The 22,296-nt window shown below is 42.6% G+C and overlaps 1 protein-coding gene across 26 annotated transcripts in view; it reads right to left on the minus strand.

Annotated features, from left to right (window-relative positions):
- Nucleotides 1–22,296, minus strand: part of nbeaa (neurobeachin a) — a 161,426-nt gene that overhangs the window by 3,537 nt on the left and 135,593 nt on the right. For 7 of the 26 annotated variants that reach the window (XM_072445899.1, XM_072445898.1, XM_072445890.1 and 4 more), the window contains 25 exons: nt 21,888–22,021; nt 20,541–20,602; nt 18,945–19,009; nt 18,610–18,718; nt 18,268–18,434; nt 16,493–16,617; nt 15,530–15,694; nt 15,415–15,450; nt 14,577–14,713; nt 14,391–14,508; nt 13,849–13,951; nt 12,776–12,891; nt 11,490–11,602; nt 11,171–11,311; nt 10,964–11,083; nt 9,485–9,637; nt 9,045–9,209; nt 8,639–8,728; nt 7,182–7,374; nt 6,043–6,114; nt 5,371–5,526; nt 4,460–4,630; nt 4,258–4,359; nt 3,025–3,221; nt 2,152–2,303 (listed from right to left, as the gene is read on the minus strand). In XM_072445899.1, the coding sequence (XP_072302000.1) occupies nt 2,152–2,303; nt 3,025–3,221; nt 4,258–4,359; nt 4,460–4,630; nt 5,371–5,526; nt 6,043–6,114; nt 7,182–7,374; nt 8,639–8,728; nt 9,045–9,209; nt 9,485–9,637; nt 10,964–11,083; nt 11,171–11,311; nt 11,490–11,602; nt 12,776–12,891; nt 13,849–13,951; nt 14,391–14,508; nt 14,577–14,713; nt 15,415–15,450; nt 15,530–15,694; nt 16,493–16,617; nt 18,268–18,434; nt 18,610–18,718; nt 18,945–19,009; nt 20,541–20,602; nt 21,888–22,021 (3,162 nt within the window). The remainder of the gene's footprint in view (nt 1–2,151; nt 2,304–3,024; nt 3,222–4,257; nt 4,360–4,459; nt 4,631–5,370; nt 5,527–6,042; nt 6,115–7,181; nt 7,375–8,638; nt 8,729–9,044; nt 9,210–9,484; nt 9,638–10,963; nt 11,084–11,170; nt 11,312–11,489; nt 11,603–12,775; nt 12,892–13,848; nt 13,952–14,390; nt 14,509–14,576; nt 14,714–15,414; nt 15,451–15,529; nt 15,695–16,492; nt 16,618–18,267; nt 18,435–18,609; nt 18,719–18,944; nt 19,010–20,540; nt 20,603–21,887; nt 22,022–22,296) is intronic. The other 19 variants (XM_072445907.1, XM_072445908.1, XM_072445909.1 and 16 more) reach the window with 8 other exon arrangements.

The following is a 22,296-nucleotide window of genomic DNA, read 5'->3' on the forward strand; positions in this document are numbered from 1 at the left end:
GGAGCCCTCTGTCAGTAGGGTATTCAACTCGCACCTCCGGGAGAGCTTCTCCCATGTCCCGGGGGAGGTTGGGGACATTGAGTCCGAGTGGACCATGTTCTCCGCCTCCATTGTTGATGCGGCTGCTCGGAGCTGTGGTCGCAAGGTCTCCGGTGCCTGTCGTGGCGGCAACCCCCGAACCCGGTGGTGGACACCGGAAGTAAGGGATGCCGTCAGACTGAAGGAGGCCTTTCAGGCCACTCTGGCTTGTAGGTCTCTGGAGGTCATCGACGGGTATCGGCAGGCCAAGCGAGCCGCGGCTCGTGCTGTCGCAGAGGCAAAAACCCGGGCCTGGGAGGAGTTCGGGGAGGCCATGGAGGAGGACTATCGGTCGGCACCAAAGAAATTCTGGCAAACCGTCCGGCGCCTCAGGAGGGGGAAGCAGTGCCTCACTAACACCGTTTACGGTGCGGGTGGAGGCCTGCTGACCTCAACTGGGGATGTCGTCGGACGGTGGAAGGAATACTTTGAGGATCTCCTTAATCCCTCAGTCACGTCTTCCGAAGAGGAAGTGGAGACCGGGGACTCGGTGGCTGGCTCATCCATCACCCAAGCTGAAGTCACTGAGGTTGTTCGCAAACTCCTCGGTGGCAGGGCTCCGGGGGTGGATGAGATCCGCCCTGAGTACCTAAAGTATCTGGATGTTGTAGGACTGTCTTGGTTGACACGTCTCTGCAACATCGCGTGGCGTTCGGGGACCGTGCGTCTGGACTGGCAGACCGGGGTGGTGGTCCCTCTGTTCAAGAAGGGGGACCGGAGGGTGTGTTCCAACTACAGAGGGATCACACTCCTCAGCCTCCCGGGTAAGGTCTATTCCAAGGTACTGGAGAGGAGAATCCGACCGATAGTCGAACCTCGGATTCAGGAGGAGCAGAGTGGTTTTCGTCCCGGTCGTGGAACACTGGACCAGCTCTATACCCTCCATCGGGTGCTCGAGGGTTCATGGGAGTTTGCCCAACCAGTCCACATGTGCTTTGTGGATCTGGAGAAGGCTTTCGACCGTGTCCCGCGGGGTGTCCTTTGGGGGGTGCTCCGGGAGTACGGGGTCCGGGGCCCTTTGCTCAGGGCTGTCCGGTCCCTGTATGACCGGAGCAGGAGCTGTGTTCGCATTGCCGGCAGTAAGTCAGACCTGTTCCCAGTGCATGTTGGACTCCGCCAGGGCTGCCCTTTGTCACCGGTTCTGTTCATAATTTTTATGGACAGAATTTCTAGGCGCAGTCAGGGGTCGGAGGGTGTCCGGTTTGGGGACCACAGGATCTCATCTCTGCTGTTTGCAGACGATGTTGTCCTGATGGCTCCATCAAACCCGGACCTGCAACATGCACTGGGACGGTTTGCAGCCGAGTGTGAAGCGGCTGGGATGAGAATCAGCACCTCCAAATCCGAGGCCATGGTTCTCGACCGGAAAAAGGTGGCTTGCCCTCTCCAGGTGGGTGGGGTGTCCTTGCCCCAAGTGGAGGAGTTCAAGTATCTCGGGGTCTTGTTCACGAGTGAGGGAAGGATGGAGCGTGAGATCGACAGGCGGATCGGTGCAGCGGCTGCAGTGATGCAGTCGCTGCATCGGACCGTTGTGGTAAAGAGGGAGCTGAGCCGAAAGGCAAAGCTCTCTATTTACCGGTCGGTCTACGTTCCTACCCTCACCTATGGTCATGAGCTTTGGGTAGTGACCGAAAGAACAAGATCGCGGATACAAGCGGTCGAAATGAGTTTCCTCCGCCGTGTGGCTGGGCGCTCCCTTAGAGATAAGGTGAGGAGCTCGGCCACACGGGGGGAGCTCGGAGTAGAGCCGCTGCTCCTCCACGTCGAGAGGAGCCAGCTGAGGTGGCTCGGGCATCTGTTTCGGATGCCTCCTGGGCGCCTCCCTCGGGAGGTGTTTCAGGCATGTCCCACCGGGAAGAGGCCCCGGGGAAGACCCAGGACACGCTAGAGAGACTATGTCTCTCGGCTGGCCTGGGAACGCCTCGGGATCCCCCTGGAGGAGTTAGAGGAAGTGTCTGGGGAGAGGGAAGTCTGGGAGTCCCTGCTCAGACTGCTGCCCCCGCGACCCGGCCCCGGATAAAGCGGCAGAAGATGGATGGATGGATGGATGGTCCTTGCTAACATGTGTCTCACCTCTGGTCGTGTGAGAGGTCCATAGCGCGGATGCCGGCGTCGCAGCCTGGGTAGATGTAAAGCTGTTTGAAGTCGCACGCCTGCCACACTTCCACCACTCCGTTATCTCCTCCTGTCACCAGGTTCTGCCCATCGCTGCTCAATAGGATCGCCTGCAGGAGCAACAGCCCAGGGAAAATCTGTTATAGCTCTGGATTGATTTGTCAAAGACGGACACGGACACACGAACAAAACATACACCGCTCAGGCATTAAATATATGAATTGCAGCTTTCCGTCCTGGCACCTGAATAACAAGGAGCTGTGTGATATGAGACACAGACCTTACATTTAGAGATATCAGTTTGAAACGCCTTCTGCAGGTTACTCACATAAATGTAAGACAAAAACATATTACAGTTATTCATCATGCCATGTTTTTGTATATATATAAAAGGCATTTAATGTGCAAAAAAATGACGAATTACAATGCAAATATTTGGGATAGAAAGCCAAATAAATTGATAGAGCCAGGTTTAAATTTCTCAGTTATTTTGCTGACATATTAGACACAAAAAACTTCTACCAAGACCATTTTGGATATTGGATATATTTGTGTAAACTAGATCTAACTAGATGTAAGAGTGTCTATTCTCCTGGGTCCAAGTGGCTCCTGGAGACTCAAACCTTCTTAGCGAGATGTGTGAGATCGAGCGGTGACAAGCTGCTTTAGCCACGTGGAGCGAGGGACAAATAGTAATGTCTGGATAACTGTGTCAGAGCATTTCCAGAGCAGCTTTTAATGTGAGGTGTTCATGGTCAAGAGTGGAGATTAACTATTCAATCATGTCTAAAAAAAAAATATCTGGCATTAAAAAAGCCAGAGGTGCATTACCCGTGTGGAGTCGTTGACCTCCATTTGGGCCAACAGTTTGCCGTTGATGCTGAAGTTGCAGAATCGGCCCCTCTCGTAGTAGATTATACAGTGTCCTTCGCTGGACACAGAGATGAGGCGAGGGCAGTGGCACAGCTCGGGGCCCTCCAGGGCTCTGAGCAGGTCCCCTGTGATGGTGTGGACCAGGCACGGACCCTCTGCAGGGGGCAAGGAATCAACAAGGCTTTGAATAAGAAACAGATCAGCAACTTCAACTGTACAACACTTGAAGCCTAAAATAAGCTCCACACCTTCCATCTGTACCTGAGAAAAGAACTGTAGCAATTGAATTGGTTTGGTGACAATTAACACAAAAAGCTAATTGGCCAGAGTAATTCTTTATATAAGAAGTAAAATCCTAGTTCTTGATAAATAATGCCATATTAACATTATATAACTCAATAGTTGTCCCATATTTGACCTTTTGTGTAGACATTTGGGGGTCAATATATTTTATACAACCAATATTATAGCAGAGCCAGGAGGACTTAACTAATTATTACAGATCATAATAACAATTTAAAGCAAGAAGGGTCTGATCTGGGGTCAAGAAACAAAGCTACAAGAATGAATCTAGCCGTGGTTCTGACCAGGCTGGTGTTTCCACTTCTGTTTCATTTGAACATTGAAAGACTCTTCAGGCTTCAAATCTGTTCAAGGGTGCATTTGTTCACTGCGAATGCTCAAGTACATGCAGCACCTCGTTAACTGTAAACAGTGCTTAATTTGTAAATGAGTAGTCAGTGGAACACTTACGTATCAACTGGTGTCATCCTAACAAAATAGTTTCCAGATCCATCCGAATACAAACATTTCTCAGATGATTTCAGGATTCTCTAAAATATGTCCCTGACCCGAAAAATCTATCTCTAATTTACTCTGCCAACTCAGACCATATTCCAGTCTAAATAGCCTAACAATGATGACTTTTAAACTAACAAGGATAACTTTTAAACTCAAAATTATGACTTTTAAACTCAAAATTATGACTTTTAAACTCAAAATTATGACTTTTAAACTCAAAATTATGACTTTTAAACCCAAAATGATGACTTCCTGTGGGGCGTTTATTCTGTATTCATGGTGTAAATGGGCTTGCATACTGATGATGCTCATTATAGTTTGTGAAAAGGTTGACATTATCTTAAACATCTATACATTCCATAATGTTAAGGTAAAAAGCTCCACACTGACCTTTAGCTCCACTGATGACCAGGCCGAGCTCCGCACACACCGACACGCAGACCACCTCGTGATCGTGCCCCGTCAGCACTGCCCTGGGAGCGGGGTAATCGCCTAAAAACAGACAAAATAACAGCTTTTAACACTGTCTGCACTGTCTGACTCCAAACCTTTGCACAAAAATAATAACGAATGATTATCCTGTCGCGCTCACTGTTATTAGGGTTGTCTCCGATGATGTGATGTCTCCCGCTCCAGTACCACAGCAGCAGCGTGGCGTCTCGAGACCCCGACACGATGTAACAGTCTCCGCCGATGTACGACTCGGACCGGGCCAGGCACGTCACCACGTCCCAGTGCCCGAAAACAATCTGGGTCAGTTTGCCTTCAGAAGAGAGGAGTGACTTTCATTATTCTCTAAAAATCGTGACAAATGACGGTAGAGCCACGGCCGGCGACAGTAACAAAGACACTTCTGATGAACAGGACACAAGTGACACATAAACGGTCTAAAATAATGGATCACAAATGCAAACTTTATCCATAAACGTGCGACAGGCTGACACAGTATTTCTGCACTCCAAGTTAATTTAAAAGACAAGTAAACAAAATTGATTCATATATTAAGACACAATAAGTCAGATTTGATTTATTATTTTCCTAAAGTCCTTAATTAGCCTTGATTTACCAGTAATCTTAGTTTTGTCAATGTTAAGCTTTTGTTTTGACAGAAATGTAGTTTGGTATAAAAAGGATTGTGTCAAAAAGTAGATGAAGATTACACAATGATATAGAGAATTATCAGCCACGACATATTGCAATCTTTTCCAATATCGTGCAGCCATAATTCCGATACTTCCACAAAGTCACAAAGCACAGCCTGTTTTGTAGATGCAGTGAAATAGTCATGATATTTACTGAAACTATCGACAATTTCCGCACTACCTGTTTTAACTATTACACATTGTTTCTAAGTCTAATTTCTGTCTGTTTGGGTTTTAAATGTAAGGTTTGTCCTCAAAAGTTTCTCATTCACGCCGTTCGAATTATTGCAAAGAGCTCGTGTTTTTACAGCATAAGCCAAACAAACAGCTAAAAAAAAGAGGATTTAGCTAAAACGCTTACCTGTTTCGGTGGAATACACTCTAAAGCTCTTGTCCCAGAAGCCACACACCAGAATGTAGCGGTTGTCGGCGGTAACCACAAAACAGTGCGTGTTGATTTGGATGCTCTGGTCCACGAGGTCCGTGATCTGACGTTTGTTCACGCCCGAGTTATTCGCTGAACGAAAACACACAGAGATAGACACAGATAAATGACAACATTGATACAAACTCGACTGTTTGTGTGATGAACCGGCTTTAGTTAATGTCACTCTGTATTATAACCCCGATCATTTATGTCAGGAGTTATCAACTATATTATGTATTTATTTAGTCTTCATTCATCTTGACCTCATTATTACAGGATGTTTACGTGGGAAAACTGTCTATTAACAAAGTTTAGTCTAATAACGCAACAAAAAACATACAATAAACATAATTCTACATGAAATACAAAAATATGATGCATGAAAAAGGGAGATAATTAAATGTAACAAAGAATAGGTGATTACTTAAACCTAATAAACTTAACAATTCCATTTCAGTAGATGTAAAAAAACGGCACACTTCCTGAACGTTGAACCCAATTTCTTATACAATTTTATTTCACTCACCGAGCAGCACGAAATAGAAATGGATCTTCCAAACACATTCAACGAATCAATATTGTGGTAAATAAGAAAGTTGTACAGACCGATGAGAGGATCCATCTCGATTGGCAGGTGATGAGCCTGTTCCAGAGAGTATCCAGGCGCTCCTCGGAGACCTGCCGCAATATGAGTGACACATGTAAATGAATGCAATCCATAATCAAAGCTAAATAAAGCTAATTACACATATTGATTGCTCATTTCCCAGGCTGCTATCCAAAGCTAATGAAGCTTTTTGCAGCGATGTAAAAACAGATGTGTCATCGGAGCGCGCCCTCCACGTCACGACCCGCCCCTGAACACGGCTACACTGTGTTGGCTAATTACACCTACACCGCCTCCTTAATGAAAGCATTCATTAAGTAAATTAAAACGCTGATGGGGTATTATTTATACATCCATTTACTGGGCACAGCTCTAATGATGCAGAGTCCAGTACAATGCAGCATGAGCACATTGAACTGAACAGGTGCTGCAACGCAAAGTCAGGATGATGCAAACAGCAGTGTCCTGAAGCAACCTTTTATTTCACTCAGAACAGTAGGTTTGTGTTGTATAGCGCTGTTTTGATAGAAGGATTCTATTCATGTCCGTTAACATTTGATAGAAGATTGAAATATGAACAGCTGAACTCATACAAGAATCCCATGCATTTCACGAGGTGTTTGTGGAGGTCTTAAACTGCAGGATATGATACATACAAAAGGCAGGATAATTAGTTGTTTGCAAAGAAAACGGAATTGTGAATTAGCTGCAGTCTCTTTCTTATTCTTTCGCATTCATTTTGCAGCCCTATTTGAGTAAAAGTATCAATGCTTTACTACTGCTACCACTAATATTACTATTGCAACGAGTACCACTAGTTGAATATCACTTGCTATTCTATTCATGACTACAAATACTACAGCTACACCACACTTTCCATGTACTATCAGAGTACAACCTGGCATAAACAAACGATGTATTCAAATGAACAAAACGTAGTGTCTAGTTGTATTCTTGCCATGTTACTGTTTTAATTAGTAGCAGGAGTAGAAGGAGAAGACCAAAATGTGCCTGAATACAAATTGCAACACCAGCGATGAAGCGGCCATGTTTTTCGCCAGGTTACAGCAGTTCCACCGTGAACCGTTCCAATTCACCCGAGTCCAAAGCTCATCGTTGCTTCGCTTTTCGAACTCACCGACGGTGTTGTGCCAGCGGTTGACGGCGAACAGGCGGCTGCACGTGACCGTCACGGCGGCGGGGATGCTGAGGTGCGGCAGCGTGTTGGCCGCCACGTGGGTGACCGGCGAGTTCGAGGGGAACTTCAGCACCATGATGACGTCCTGCTGCATCTGATCCTTAAACATCAAGGGGCTCTGGGGAAGGAAACACTGGTGAGAGAGAGAGAGAGAGAGAGAGAGAGAGAGAGAGAAAGAGAGAGCGAGAGGAGAAGGGGGGGGGGGGGGGGGGGCAGACAGATGGGACAGGGGGAGGAGACAGGAAGAGGAGCAGGACGTCTCGTTAGTGGGAGTCTACAGGGTCAGAGCAGGTCAACACACTGAGGTAGAGGTCTGTGGTGGGTCCTTTAAGGGAGATGGAGCATTTTGGGGGACACTGAATGAGGTGGAGGCAGGGTCAGGACCGAACGGACACTATTTGGACCAGGGGCAACTTTGAGGCGAGGGGCTGTTACATACATGGCTGTGGTACGTCAACTGTACGTAAAAAATATCAGATGGATTTCTAACATGGGAACGAAGGAGATCCAAAGTTGAGCTGATTTTGCTGGTCCAATCCTGATCTCGACTGAACAAAACGGGCACATTTCTTTAAGGGCAATTGTTTCGATGTAATAAAGCAAAGTCTGTTTTGCCCCGGCACAGACACAGATATTCTGTGAAAGCCATTCCCAGGGTGAGAAAGGGGCCGATGTGCGCTCTCTGCGTTCAAATATTGAGCGGTTTATTCTCCGTGAAGCAGGAATTGCGCTGTTCGCATGCTAGTTGTCGTTAGCTCGCTCTGCATCACTGCAAGTTGTGAGAAACTACTTAAAAGCACATCACGGTGAATAATTAGGATGCTGGAGGACTACATGTGGGCTGCTGCAAAGTTTAAAAAGGAACTAGTTCTGTTTTGCATGTTTTCAAGTCATTAAAAATCCGTTACAGCAACTTTAACCGGCTAATAATATTTACTGCAAATATTTGAAGAAAAAAAGTTACTTTGAGTTGTATTGTCATGAAAAAGGAAGATCTATGGCTTAATCACATATTGTTTTGCAATAAAAAGGACTTTGGTAACACTTTATAATAACTACACCTTAATTAGCCTTAATAAAGCATGAATAAAACTTAATTCATAATGAACAAATAGTTTATTAAGCGTCATTCAGACTTAATTTAAGATAAGATAACTACTTAATTTAGGTGTTATGAGTTGGAGTGTTAATTAAGTTGTTCTAAGCCTGAATCATTCTTAATAAACTATTTTTTAATCATGAATTGACTCATGTTTTATTAAGGCTATTAAACGTGTAGTTATTATAAACTTCGTCTTTAGGACGATACTGCACAAAAGTTAAACCATCATACATTTAATTACACAAAACATTGTCTAAGTATTGCATATTATGTGACTCTTTTTGTCATAACTCACCAGGTGCATGGCCGAGGAGCGCGGGGGATGCGGCTCGATCAGCAGCTGCGATGGAATTTGACCACATAGCTGGATCTGGGCCTCAACCAGCTACACAAACAGAAGAAACACACATATTTACCAGAGCAACAGCGCAAATAAACGTGTTATGTTTGACTTGCACGCGCACACACACACACAGACAGACACACGCTTCACCCTCAGCAACAACAATACTTTTCTCAAAACGCTGTAATTATCTTGTAATGATTTCTTGAGAGCATTAAGCTGATAATCGATCTCAGCGGCTCGGCCCATTACGCGGTATTACAGCGCAACAATGCTGCTGGATTAAACCATAAAAGGGCTCATTTGTGCAGCGTAAAGAGAGTCCGATGCGTGTCATTATGTTGCACTGTGAACAGACCTCCCGCTGTGGCGAGTCCAGATTGTCCAGGCTCACTGCTCCCTCGTAGGACATGAAGTCGAAGACGTTGAGGCCTCGCACGGCTTCAGGCCCGCGCTGTTTGTAGCCGAATATTAGATCGATCCACTGGTGAAGCTGGCAAGACACGAACTCACTCTCCAAAGCCTGGAAGACAAAGGAAATACAGGATTTATACGCAGGTAAGTCATTAGGCATTAGGTGAAAACACAAAGAACAAATCTAATCATTGTGCCTCGTATGGATATGAAAATGTTTAGACAATGGGAATGACATTTGAAAGATATTATAAATACACCCTCCTATTGGTTTATTAACAATTTATTCATAATGCTACAATCGCTCTAGCTCTCCCCATAATTATTACAAAACTAATCTAATTCAATACTGTTACAATCAGATTGTTTAAAGGTTATTCTTACCATTCTGTTGATGCGCACAAAGTCCTCTGGTTTCTTGGCCCAGACCGGCAGCTCCACGTCACAGACCGGAGCCCCGTCGTCCCGCACCCCGAGCTCGTACTCGTTACTGTTCACAAACATCTCGGGCAGGTAATAAAACTCTGGGATCAGCTCCTGCAGGGGGGGGGCACATCGATTTGTGTTCAGCGACAGACACAACACAGCACAGACACAACACTCTGTACGGACACAACACAGCACAGACACAATATTCTGAACGGACACAACACTCTGTATGGACACAACACTCTGTACGGACACAACACTCTGTACGGACACAACACAGCACAGACACAATATTCTGAACGGACACAACACTCTGTATGGACACAACACTCTGTACGGACACAACACTCTGTACGGACACAACACAGCACAGACACAATATTCTGAACGGACACAACACTCTGTACAGACACAACACTCTGTACGGACACAACACTCTGTACGGACACAACACTCTGTACGGACACAACACTCTGTACGGACACAACACTCTGTACGGACACAACACTCTGTACGGACACAACACTCTGTACGGACACAACACTCTGTACGGACACAACACTCTGTACGGACACAACACTCTGTACGGACACAACACTCTGTACGGACACAACACTCTGTACGGACACAACACTCTGTACGGACACAACACTCTGTACAGACACAACACTCTGTACGGACACAACACTCTGTACGGACACAACACTCTGTACGGACACAACACTCTGTACGGACACAACACTCTGTACAGACACAACACTCTGTACGGACACAACACTCTGTACGGAAACAACACTCTGTACGGACACAACACTCTGTACGGACACAACACTCTGTACAGACACAACACTCTGTACAGACACAACACTCTGTACAGACACAACACTCTGTACAGACACAACACTCTGTACAGACACAACACTCTGTACGGACTAGGGCTCCACAATGAATCGCAAAAGTATCAGTATCGTGACTAAATATATCGCATTGGAACCAAGGTTTTCCATCAAGATTTTTTAAAGGAAAACGTAAAGAAAAAGGCAGATTTTTGTTTAACTTAAATTAGCCTCGATGAGTCTTGGCTTTGTCTCTGTTAAGGTTGTATTTTGACATAGTTTGACAAGTAAATTAAGCAGTATTTTGCAGCTGTATCACATATCACAATATCAAGCAGCCCTGACACAAACTGATTAGATGAATTAGATGAATTAGAGGTGATTTGAGTATTTTCCCTCTGCAGCTACATCCCAAACAAGATGATTTTGTGTGGGCGTTACTTCTCTCCTTCATGTTTGATTCATTATATGTTACTAAAGTTAAATGTTGACCTCTATAAGGGTCACTCAGCCGGTGCAAACATGTACAGATTGTGTTTGAAGCTAACGTTACTTTGAGTCCAATTAAATTTGAGATAACCCGACTGTGAGCACGCACCTTGACATCAGCCGTGTCCCTCTGGCAGTTCCTCCATGAGCGTCCGATGCCGGAGAAGGACCTGTCCGGGTGGTCGAACTTATTCTCATTCGCGTTCAGGAAGAATGTTGTGAAGGGTTCCTACGGACACACAAGACAGACGCGCGGCGGTTTAGATTGAAGATGGCGCCGTAAGATTGTTGGTGGTTAAAGGATGAGGTATCGTACTATTCTGAGCATCCACAGGAGAGTCGAGTGAGCCGTGGAGTACAGGGTCGTGTAGTGGTGAGGGGGAACGCTGTCGTCGTCCCACGTCTCATATCGCTCGGCGTAGAAGGCTGCTCGCTTGGGATTCAGCGCACCAATAGGCTGAAGAGAGAGAGAGTAAAAGAGGAAAGAGTTACAACAGGAAGTGTGTGCAACATTTGAACAGGTTAGCTGCTAAATGAGTAGATTTGGAGGAAAAAGCGTGATTCTATTTTGTTACACAGGACAATTTTATGAAGAAAAAAAAAGTTGTTTTATTAGATGAACAACGGTGATTTACCTTGGAGAGGTCTCGGAAGTTCCCAGGCAGAGTGAGATCCAATTCCTCTGAGTCGTAATTGGTCAAAACCCAGGGAAACACCGGGTACTGGTTCAAGTCATTATACGTCCTCCCTGTAATGATAAAAAGGTGGAAAGTTAAGATTCCTGACAAGCTTAAAGGACACATATTATGCATTATTTGTATTGTTATGAACTTTCACTAGGTCTGACGTTTCCCACATCAGGAATCATGTTAGAGCTCCCTTTACTGGCAGCAGAGGGAATTACAAAGTCAACGTAAAAAAAACTAGCTTTCCACCGACATGCTAATCCTTACATCCTCGTGATTTGGCGACAGAAATGCTCAGAACGAGTTTGTGGACTTAAACAGAGCAGAAGATCTCAGAGCTCAACCTTTGACATCACAAAACTGGGAAAGTATTTTATTTAATTTGAGTATTTTCTGAGACTCACAGAGAAGAGGACTTACTTAACAGGATTCATCAAACAAGCCTGAATGAAGATAAACACCATGTGTTTATGTTATACCAATGATATATATATTTTAAATAACTTTAATTTATAATTAATGATAATTTCCTGCTCAATGTTAAGCAGTTGCGTCTGCCCAGTGCATGAGTGACGCCAACAAGCTTCATCACTAATTAGACTAAATTGTAAAATCTTGCCAAGACATTAGAATCATCTGCTGTTGACTAATTGCTACTTGCCAGTAAAACATATGCATGATTAAAATGATTATGAATAGGAAGCGTTTAACTGTAGCTCTGAGGCAGCCGTGCTTAAAAGCATCAGCATAAACACAATGCAGGTCACAAAGGTGGAGGAAAACATTCTGCTCCAGGGACTTTTTATGGAAATTGCTGCTGAGGTGGCTGTCAAACATTTATCTTAATCCAAATCCTTTATCTCTTAAATTAACCGCACTGAACAGTACAATACATTCTTATTCAAGCATATGGACAGGAATTCCAATATGTCTGCATTTTTTGCTTTGAATGACATAACAGCCATTTCTAAATAAACCATAGAAAGCAGAATAAGGTCATGATAAGGCTTGTGCTAAAAAAAAAAAAAATACGACTATAAAAACGGCTACTGTCATAACAGAAAGGTAATGACGTGTGGAAAGTTATCCCAAGGTTATATGAGGTTGTCAAAAAGCAGAAAGAAAGAAACTTTATGGAGAACATTATGTTCTTGTCAAGGACTTTGCCAAAGATAGTGAAAAGTGTGTGGAAAGTATATCATTAACTTTGAACATGACATGTTTGTGGACTTTACCTGCGATGGTGTTGAGGAACATGAGGTACTCAAAGTTTGAGATCTCTCTCCTCTGCCAGCGCTGCGTCATGTTGGAGGATTTGAAGAGCTGACGTGGAGTGGCCAGAGAAATACGCCTGAACATAAATAAGACACAAGAGAAAGTCACATCATAATTTGGGGATTATTTAAATGGTCAAGGGAAGATTCAGTCATAGTTCAATGTTCTTTATTCATGAGGCCAGGACAAGCTCTATTTATCTGATTCTAAATCAATTGTACCCTTTCTCCCAAGCAACACTGCGAAAAGACCTGTAGATCCTTGTCACTGCCGTTTTATGTTTAGTTTATTTGTTTATTGAGACCGGAAGAGTGCACAATATACATACTTTTAACCTTTGTATAAGATATAGTTGTGCTTATTCTCATTTTTAGTCCCCGGGCAGGCTGAAGTTAGAGTTCATAATGCAAACATTCAAGGAAAACGGCACAACAATGAACAGACCATAATGAAAAAGTCACATGCATCAAATCTTTTACTCTTTTCCAAATAATCACACAGACACATCACTTAAAGGTGGTATGGACGATTTTTTTCAGCAAATTTTGTATCATATTTCCTCGTGGCGTGGATAAATCATTTGTCCTGTCACGTATCAATCATAAAACGCACCTATCGCTCACCTGCAGCCGCGTGCGGTTTCTCCTCACGTTTCCGCGTGCCTAAGCGCATGGATCTATCATAATATAGTTCCCTCAGTGTACGGGGCAAAATGAAGACGGAGAAAGACAGTTCGAGCTGACGCAGAAGTGGACAGAAATCTACGGGAGACGAGAGATGCGATGCGCTCCGTTGCGCTAATAAACAAACGCACGTGTGTGTTGTATCAGTCCACACGGGGGAGTGCGCATGCGCACTTCCGCCTGCGTTCTCAAATCGCCGAAAAATCGTCCATACCGCCTTTAATTAAAAGAAAAGGTTTAAATAATTTAGTACAACTGCCTAATAGAAATAAATAAGTAACCACAGGGAAAATTGTCCCACAAAACGCTCAAAAATGACTGTAACAAACTGTATTTTGCTGATACTTTACCTGGCTTGTGGTAAACCGTAGCTCGTTCCCACTCCCACTCGAGGGAGACTGTAGACCACCCTTTTGACTGTGGCCGGGTCGGGGAAGTTAAACATCACAGACGCTTGAAGGGAAAAAAACAAAGATGTTACAAGTAAGCAGTGTGTTCCAAAAATGACAATATTGCAATGGTTGTTATGCAAAATGAGAACATCAAGTATATTGTCTAAACCCTAAAAACTACACCTTAATCAGCCTTAATGAAGCATAATTAAGGGGTTAGTCATGCTTGATAAACTATTTAGTCATGTGTGAATTAAGTATTTGTTAATGCTTTAAATGTAGTTATTATAAAGTGTTACTGACTAGAAAAAAAAACTAAACAAACTTACAGTATAATCTTTTCAAAAAGGGTTTAAAGATAGACTTAGAGATAGTTTGTGCACTACGTGAACCACAACCACAACATTTACAGGCACGAGAAGGCTATTTCTGACGGAACGAGTAAAAACATATATATTTTTTGTCACTATATCACCCACTCCGATCAATAAAATGCTTACTTCTGTTGGCCATGAAGACCTCCAGGCCAGTGTTCTGCAGCAGGTAGCGCCTTGAAAACACAGCTCTGATCTCACTGAACATCCACTTCCCATGGAGTCCCTCGGTGTAGCCCAACACCTGAGAAAAGGTCAAAAGGTCAGATACATCCACAGCGCTGCATGTTTACGCGCCACAGGTATATTTACTTTGGAATCGGTTTGCTTGAAGGTCGGGTCCTCTTCGTCGACCTCAAAGTAGATCTCAGTCGTGGTGATGGACAGTGTTCCTCGTGCAACCACGACTGGCGCCACCAACTGGGCAGGAGTACTCAGAACGACTGGGCCTGGCGGGACAGAAGCACTGAATTATCATGTGATGCAAAGAGTAGTGTTATTATTCAGCAAAAGTATGATCATTAAGTAAGAATGTGTTTATTTTAGTTGGTTAAGCCAGGCATTTTAATTTTCACTACAACGTTTCATTGGGTTCATTGGGTTATGGTTTAAAGGTGACATATTATGCAAATTCAATGAGCAAACTGTGGCTCCCACTAGTTTACTCAAAGTTGTATTTTAATATATTCCTTTATCTTTGAGTTAATCCCCTATTGTCCTGAAAATTCCTGTTTTCCCCTACCCCCTATCCCCCTATTATAGTTGTGATTATTTAAAAAAATAAAAACGCGATTAAATCTCAATAAATAGAAGCGGAGCTTATTAAATCTGCAATTTTGAACAGGAAGTTAAGGGAACTGATTCTATTATAAAGCCATTTTAGATCAATATTGCTGTTTACAATGAACAAATGCAAAATTATGATGTGTTTATGCTATAGTTCAATGTTAAGTACCAGAAAAAAGCATAATATGTCTCCTTTAATTAAAGTTTCTCCCCATTTGATCATTGAAAAAAATTATTATTATTAATTCAAAATGTTTTGTAAGGCATTTCTTATGAATCCCATGTTTTGTCAGTGATGATCACTTTTCAAATCGTTAAAGTACAAAGTTAGTATTGGTTAAATGTTCAAACACCAAAAACTTGCCTTTGGATGTAAAAAGTCGGGGACGAAAAGAACGTACTAGAAACGAGAGTCGTCAAAGTCAACCCTTGAGTCATGTTGTGTCAATGAGGTGAATTTAGAAATAAATGTAACTTACATTCTGACTTACCAGCGAGGTTGTCAATCTCCTTCTCCTGTAACAGACTGACAGCGTCGTCGTCTCCCTCCAGCATTAGCTCCGCCTCCGGGCTTTGTGCGACCACGGATTGGCTGCGGAAAGTTTTCTTTGACTTGACGCCCTCCTCCTCCTCGTCTTCTGTTCCTGTTTTGGGAATCATTTAGTTTGAAATTGAATTAGAGATCTGCAGCGTTCAACTTAAGGTGCACAATGTGACTTTTCTGGTAAAGTGTCTGCCACCTGCTTTTCACGAGGGTTCAATGTGGAGCTTTTGAGCCAATACTGATATTAGCAGATACCAGTGTTACATTTAAAAACTTTTGAAATGCATTTATTTGGGATATAAAACCATTTTTGCATGATTATTCAATTATCGATGTCTGGGCCAACCCTCCCACATCACCAATACCGATAATATTGCCCAAAAACATGAAAACATTCTTAAAGGGAGCGGGGTCACCTCTCCAAAGACCTGACCCGTAACTTGGCCTGGTGGGGTCAACATCTTCATGAAGACAAGCAGGTGGCATTCTCTGGAAATGTCACCCAATCAACCTTTAGTGCAGGGGTGTCCAAACTTTTTTTCACAAAGGGCCACATTTTGAAACTTAAACGGGGCAGAGGGCCACAAACAACTTGACAATGTCGAATTTGTTGAATGACAAAGTGAATCATTCGAAATTTTGCATTTGACCAATTTGCGATGTGCCTCCACACCTTAAATTAGACATAGAATATCAATTAATTAATTAGGTTGGTATAACATCAATATGGTTGAATTTTCCCAATTTCACAGTAAAAAGTACTACTTTTTATTGTTTGGGCCGACATAGCAGGAAGCTGGAGGGCCAAATAAAATTGGTTTGAGGGCCGTATTTGGCCCCCGGGCCCTAGTTTAGACATGCCTGCTTTAAGACATACATTTGAAGTTTCAATACTGACCGTAATCTTCCAGCACTTTGAGTGAAATATCTGCATGAGTTGATCCAAAAGCGTTTCGCACAAATCTTCGTCTTCTCCTCAGATCGTCCTCCCAGTAATCCAGACGCCAGAAATCATGCAATTGGCTGAAAATGAAGAAAAGGTATTGCCATTTTTATACTTGAACATTGTGAATATGCCTAGAGACCTTTCTTTCTTTCTTTCTTTCTGTCTTTTTTCTGTTGGATTTGTTTGTGCAGCAGTTGCTACTTAACAGTGAAATTGATTTAAGGCGACGTGAGAGTGACGAGCCTCAGCTGCTGCATGTCCCAAGATTGAACTCACTTTCTGAGATTTGTTGACAGCCTCAAGGCCGAACGGCGTGACAAGCAATTTACTCTGTCCACAGTAAAAAATAATAAACATTACGAGTTGATCTGTGCTACTGCTGCTTTGGAGACGTTATAAACTCAGACTGATCAAATTAAATGTCTGGACAAGTTTAATCCCTGTAATAAATGAGCATAATGTTATTTTTGTTTAACTATCTACTTAAATTACCAAAAATACTCTAAGGCAGGGGTAGAAAGTAAGTAATTACAAAAGTAAAAGTACTGAACTTTAGTCAAATGTTTAGGTATCTGTACTTAAACACTTTAATAGTCTTTACAGTGGATATTTTTTACACTACATTTAAGAAGTATCTGTACTTTACATAGGACTTGAGGGGTTATTTTTAGCACGTTCATGGTGAGTAAACAAAGATATACATAAAATTCACCATAGAAACTGATTTGAATTGACCTTTGTTCTGCACGCTTTACCAGTTTTTTTTAATACTTTTACTTTCCACTCTTCAATTACACTTTTAAACAGGTACTTCAAAAAGTTTACTTGGGTAGATTTCTGATGTGATATTTTAACTTATACTTTTATTTTTTTAGTATTTTTTTACTTTTACTTAAGGGATCACCTCAAAATGGGTTGAAGCTAAAAAGACAATATTTTTCGTCTTGGGGGGGGGCGTCTTTTTGTTGCTTTGAAGCTTCAAAACATCGTTGTGGCAGTAATTGTTTTGAAATGCTAAAAAACTCTCTCAGCAACGAGCATTAGGCCAACATTAGGCGGCGCGGAGCACGAGGAGTGCGTACGGGGGAGTGCGCGCGGCCCACCGCGGCCCGTGTGCGGCCCAGGCGCGCAGTGATCACGGCACGCAGTGGCCCGTGCGAGGGAGCACCCGCCCTGCCCCCATTATTTGGAGAATTGATAACTTCTCTGATAAACATACCAAAGGATGTTCAGGGACTAAAGGTGAGCAGGGTGTATCAAGTTACTATCGTTTTATCAACGTGTTAACATTTTATGTGAAGCCAGTCTTTCGTCTTTTGAGGGGGGAGGGGGTCCAGAGAGAGACGGAAAAAATTACGTCTTTTCAGCTTCAACCCATTTTGAGAAGATCCCTAAGTACCGGTAACCAAATTGATTACCGTATTTTCCAGAGTATAAGTCGCACCAAAAAATAAGTCACAGCCAAAAAATGCATAATAGAGAAGAAGAAAAAACATATATAAGTTGCACTGGAGTATGAAATGAGGTTACAAGTGTGAAAATAACAAATAATATCACATATAAGTCGCTCCGGAATATAAGTTTATGTATATAAGTATAAGTCGCAGCCCGGCCAAAACTATGAAAAAAGGTGTGACTTATAGTCCGGAAAATACGGTACTTCTTCCACCACTGCTTTACGGCCAGTTTAAGTTCAAAGCCACGACTAAATGCTTGTTGGTCCTGACCTTTGAGACATAGTTCCCCAGGCGCCGTGTTTGTTGGTGAGGATGTTGAGGATCTTCTGCTTCAGCTGGTTGGCCGTCACGTGATCTCGGTGTTTGGCGGCGCTGATGAGATGATCGCACATCTTCTCCTCCTCCCTCCGGTCCGCTGCGTACTGGGCACAGTTTGACTAGAGACGAGAAAAAGAGTGAGAACAGTGAGAGGCACACCACACTGAACAACTCCCACCAAAAAGAGTAAAGGTGAATCATTAGTTTAGCATAAATAAGTCATCCTCTGTTATTGTTTTCCCTCAAAAGCAGTGAGTGTGACGGCTGAAAATTGGCAGAAATGTAAGGACATACCTCAAACTCAGCATGTTTGTGCACATCCTCAGCTCTTTGTCGGTTCAGGATGAACTCTGCTTCATTGGCCACTCGCACAATGTGATCTTTCATGGCATGGCACAGCAGTCTGGACAGAAAGCGATTGTTTCAGTTTGAAGAATATGTATAAAGTCAACGTATATTGGTAATAACAGGAATACTTGTATGTGTTTGTGCAGAGCAGCACAAAACCTAATGATAACTGTAGACAGCACTTTACTCTGTGGGGCTATGGTCCCATTAGGGTGTGTCTCACATGTCACAACAGACTCTCAGGAGTGAATGTGTGAATCAAACAGAATAGTCAGCATTACCTCCCTTCATTGATCAGTTCAATGAAGGCCAGTCCAGCGTTCTTCTGGATGGAGTTCTGCCACTCCTGGAAACACAAAACACACGTACAGGTTTTAAATATTTAGTTAGGAATAAAGCAAAGAGTGAATGCTGAATATGTGATGACAAAGTAGCCAATCTTATCTAAAAAGATGTTTTGGCCCGTAGGCTTTATTACAGGATAGAATAGCATGAGACAGGGATGAGAGAGGAAAGAACATTACAGCACATGTGCTACCCACGCGAAAAAATATGTCCTTTTAAAATCACAAATAAAGTAAACCTATACTAAAGGAATCTGAAGGTAATTACAGTTCACTCAGCCAGCATTGTAGTACACTAGCTTGACCATGAGTACTATTTCAAACTCTATAGCTGAAAGAACTCAGACTTTATAAATGTGGATGAATTGTCTATTATTGCAAGGTAGTATTTTATATAGCTTTTTCCTACAGGAATAAATACAGTTCAATGTCAAAATACAGTTAATGCCAGAACTAAAAGTACATAACACAAAAAAACATGATTCATCAAACATAGACTCATCGTGGGAGTGCGATAACTAGTGCTGAAAGCCTTTGACTATTAGCTCTCCATTAGTCAACTCTTAAGGGAGAGTCCTGCCCCGCCCTCATCCCATCAGCAGGATCAATATTTGGGATAGGGTTTGCTCTCGTGGGCCTCTAATGGCAGCCCGACTGGAGCCAGGGGTAACACTATCCATGCTGACAGGAAATGGAGCAACGAGAGGGAGGGCAGAGTGGCACATTTTAGAAGATGAAAGCTACAGCCGCTGAAATGTTAAAACAGACGAGATAGGAGCGCCTGAGTACGCTCAACAGAGAAAAGAGAGAGGATTCTGGGAAAGTGCAGTGGCCTTATTCAGGGACTTGGCTCGGAAACTATTTTTGGAGGAAAAAAGTGATGAAAATGTTTGAACAGGAAGACCCATTATCGTGGTATGTAAAATTGATGTTTATATACTTCTTTAAATGGTAGAATAATGTGTAACTTAAGCATGACCCTAAGCGTGTTGTTAAGTCTATGCTAACCTTTTTATGACTAAAATGATTTCATCTGCACTTTTCTCTTTTAAAGTAGACTTTACAACTATTATTTATGTTTCGTTGTGATTCTATGGCATCTTTAAGCTTTAGTGTTTAGGTTTAAACCAAAAGGTGGTATATTCTACAAAAGTATATATTAAATATATTCGAATATGTATATACAAACATATTATACAGTACTAATTATACAATGGGTATTTGGGAACGTTATGTTAATAGTTTTTAACAGTATTTTACATTTTGATGCTGTGACTTGGGATGTTGCCGTGCACAATGATATTATATTACAACTGCATTGCGCCAATAGAGGCCGCCTAGTCAAACATTCACCATCTTTATTCATTCTTTGAGCTGCATTTGTATCAATCTGTCCTATTTTACAAAATATTTATATTGATATGTTTGGCTTTCTTGTGACAAACAGCTGAAACATCACATTGAGACACATTTTACATTCATTTGCGCTCAAACTATTATTATCTTCAGAATGTGTAAATATATGTCTCAAACCTGCGAACAGAGCAGCATTACAAGCTCCACCACCGATGTGCTCGACTTCATACACACCAAACCTACAATGGAAAGACATAAACACAGTTGGAACCAGACTTAAGTTCCTGTGACAACCTACGGTATACAAACTATAAAATATATATCGTTACCATTTAAGTCAAACCAGTTACAATGTTTTTGAAGCCATTTTCCAGTTATTTGCTCTCGTATAAGACACTATTGTCAGATGTATTAAAAACATGATACAAAGAGGACAAGAACAAACAGTACGTCAAGAGAGGAGGGGAAAAAGTGAGGGAGTGAGAGAGGGAAAGGCAGAGACAAAACATTGAGACAGTGGATGACGAGAACAGGACACCAGGAAGCAGGTGGGCAGGGAAGTGCTCATGGTTTGTACCAGTTAAAGCTTTATATTCGTAGGAAATAAACTTCTCTAAAAAGAAATACCTTGAACTAACTAGCTATGTCAAAATAATAGACCTTGTTGACGGATGAGGGAAGCAGCTCAAAGACACTTCCAATCATTCACACAAACACACGAGTAGGTCACATGAGCCTAAAATCAATTGACTAAACATATTGACTTGAATAAAGCTTTTTTTTTTTTTTTATTGTATCTGCATCTTATTGCCATTAAAGCAAGTAAATAAAGCAGGAAAATATATCAGGGTTAGGGTTAAGGTTATTTTAATGCTATTTTAATAAACAATGATGTGAATTAGGCAAAGCTAGACCTTTTATTGTAAAGTTTTAAGTCACAGAGTGCTTTCACTTTAGACCTTTTACCAAAAAATAAATAAATCTCTATTTCCAGAGATTGCCTATGTAGAGGCCCTTTAAGAACAAGTACATTGTTTGGATCGAAAATGTCGTGAAAGGCAACTCTCCTGGAAGAAGACCTCAGCATAATCGGCTTCATTAAACCAGTTTTTGGGTTAGATTTAGTTCCACATTTAACAGTTTCTGAAATCTTACATATCACAGGGATTAAGAGTCAAAATCTATAGAAGGTATGTATAGAAATGGTTAGAATCTGATTATCCATATGCAAAGTAAGCGGTAAGTCTGTTCAAACCAATAATGCTACTGCTGAGCTTGTATGTCGTTATTGGTTATTTTAATACAACCCGACACATGTACAACTGGTTTTGTTGCAGGGCTTCATAAATATGTACTTTTCTTTACCGAAGGGAGAGTGACTTATCTGCCCAGGCCTACGCACACACTCACACACTCACCCACGGGGGCCACGGTGAGGCCTTCAGGCACACGCTGCAGTGAGGGACAGTGATGAAGACTCCACAGAGAGACGCCAGTTAGAGAAAAAGGAGCCGTGTACAGCACCTGTACCTTCAATGAGCAGCTCCTGCCCATGACTACCCAGCAGCGTCCGGGACAAGAAGGGAGCGAAATCCACGAAAATCTCCCGGAGCAGGGGCGCTACTTTCTCCAGCGCTCGCTCCAACTTTGTAGTGATGCTGTGGAGGATGTAAGGCATAAAACATGAGAGAGTTAAGACTCAAAAGATTCAAAACTAGCACATGAATGAGGTTTGAAAATCATGTGGGGGAAAACTCTGGGGAGACTTGTGAGGGGAGAAACATGCAAGAAAAAGCCAGGACAAATTATACAGAAGAGCAACAGGGAGACTAAATGATCACAGAATCAAAAAGCGTGAAATGATCATTGAGTGTAGAGGAAGCACTAGCTTGGATTAAGTTGATGGCACTGCAGTGTGAAGACTAAGCTCTCA

This window comes from Eucyclogobius newberryi, unplaced genomic scaffold (assembly GCF_026437365.1).
Source record: "Eucyclogobius newberryi isolate DKJ021-1_F unplaced genomic scaffold, fEucNew1.0.hap1 SCAF_15, whole genome shotgun sequence".
Lineage (NCBI taxonomy): Eukaryota > Metazoa > Chordata > Actinopteri > Gobiiformes > Gobiidae > Eucyclogobius > Eucyclogobius newberryi.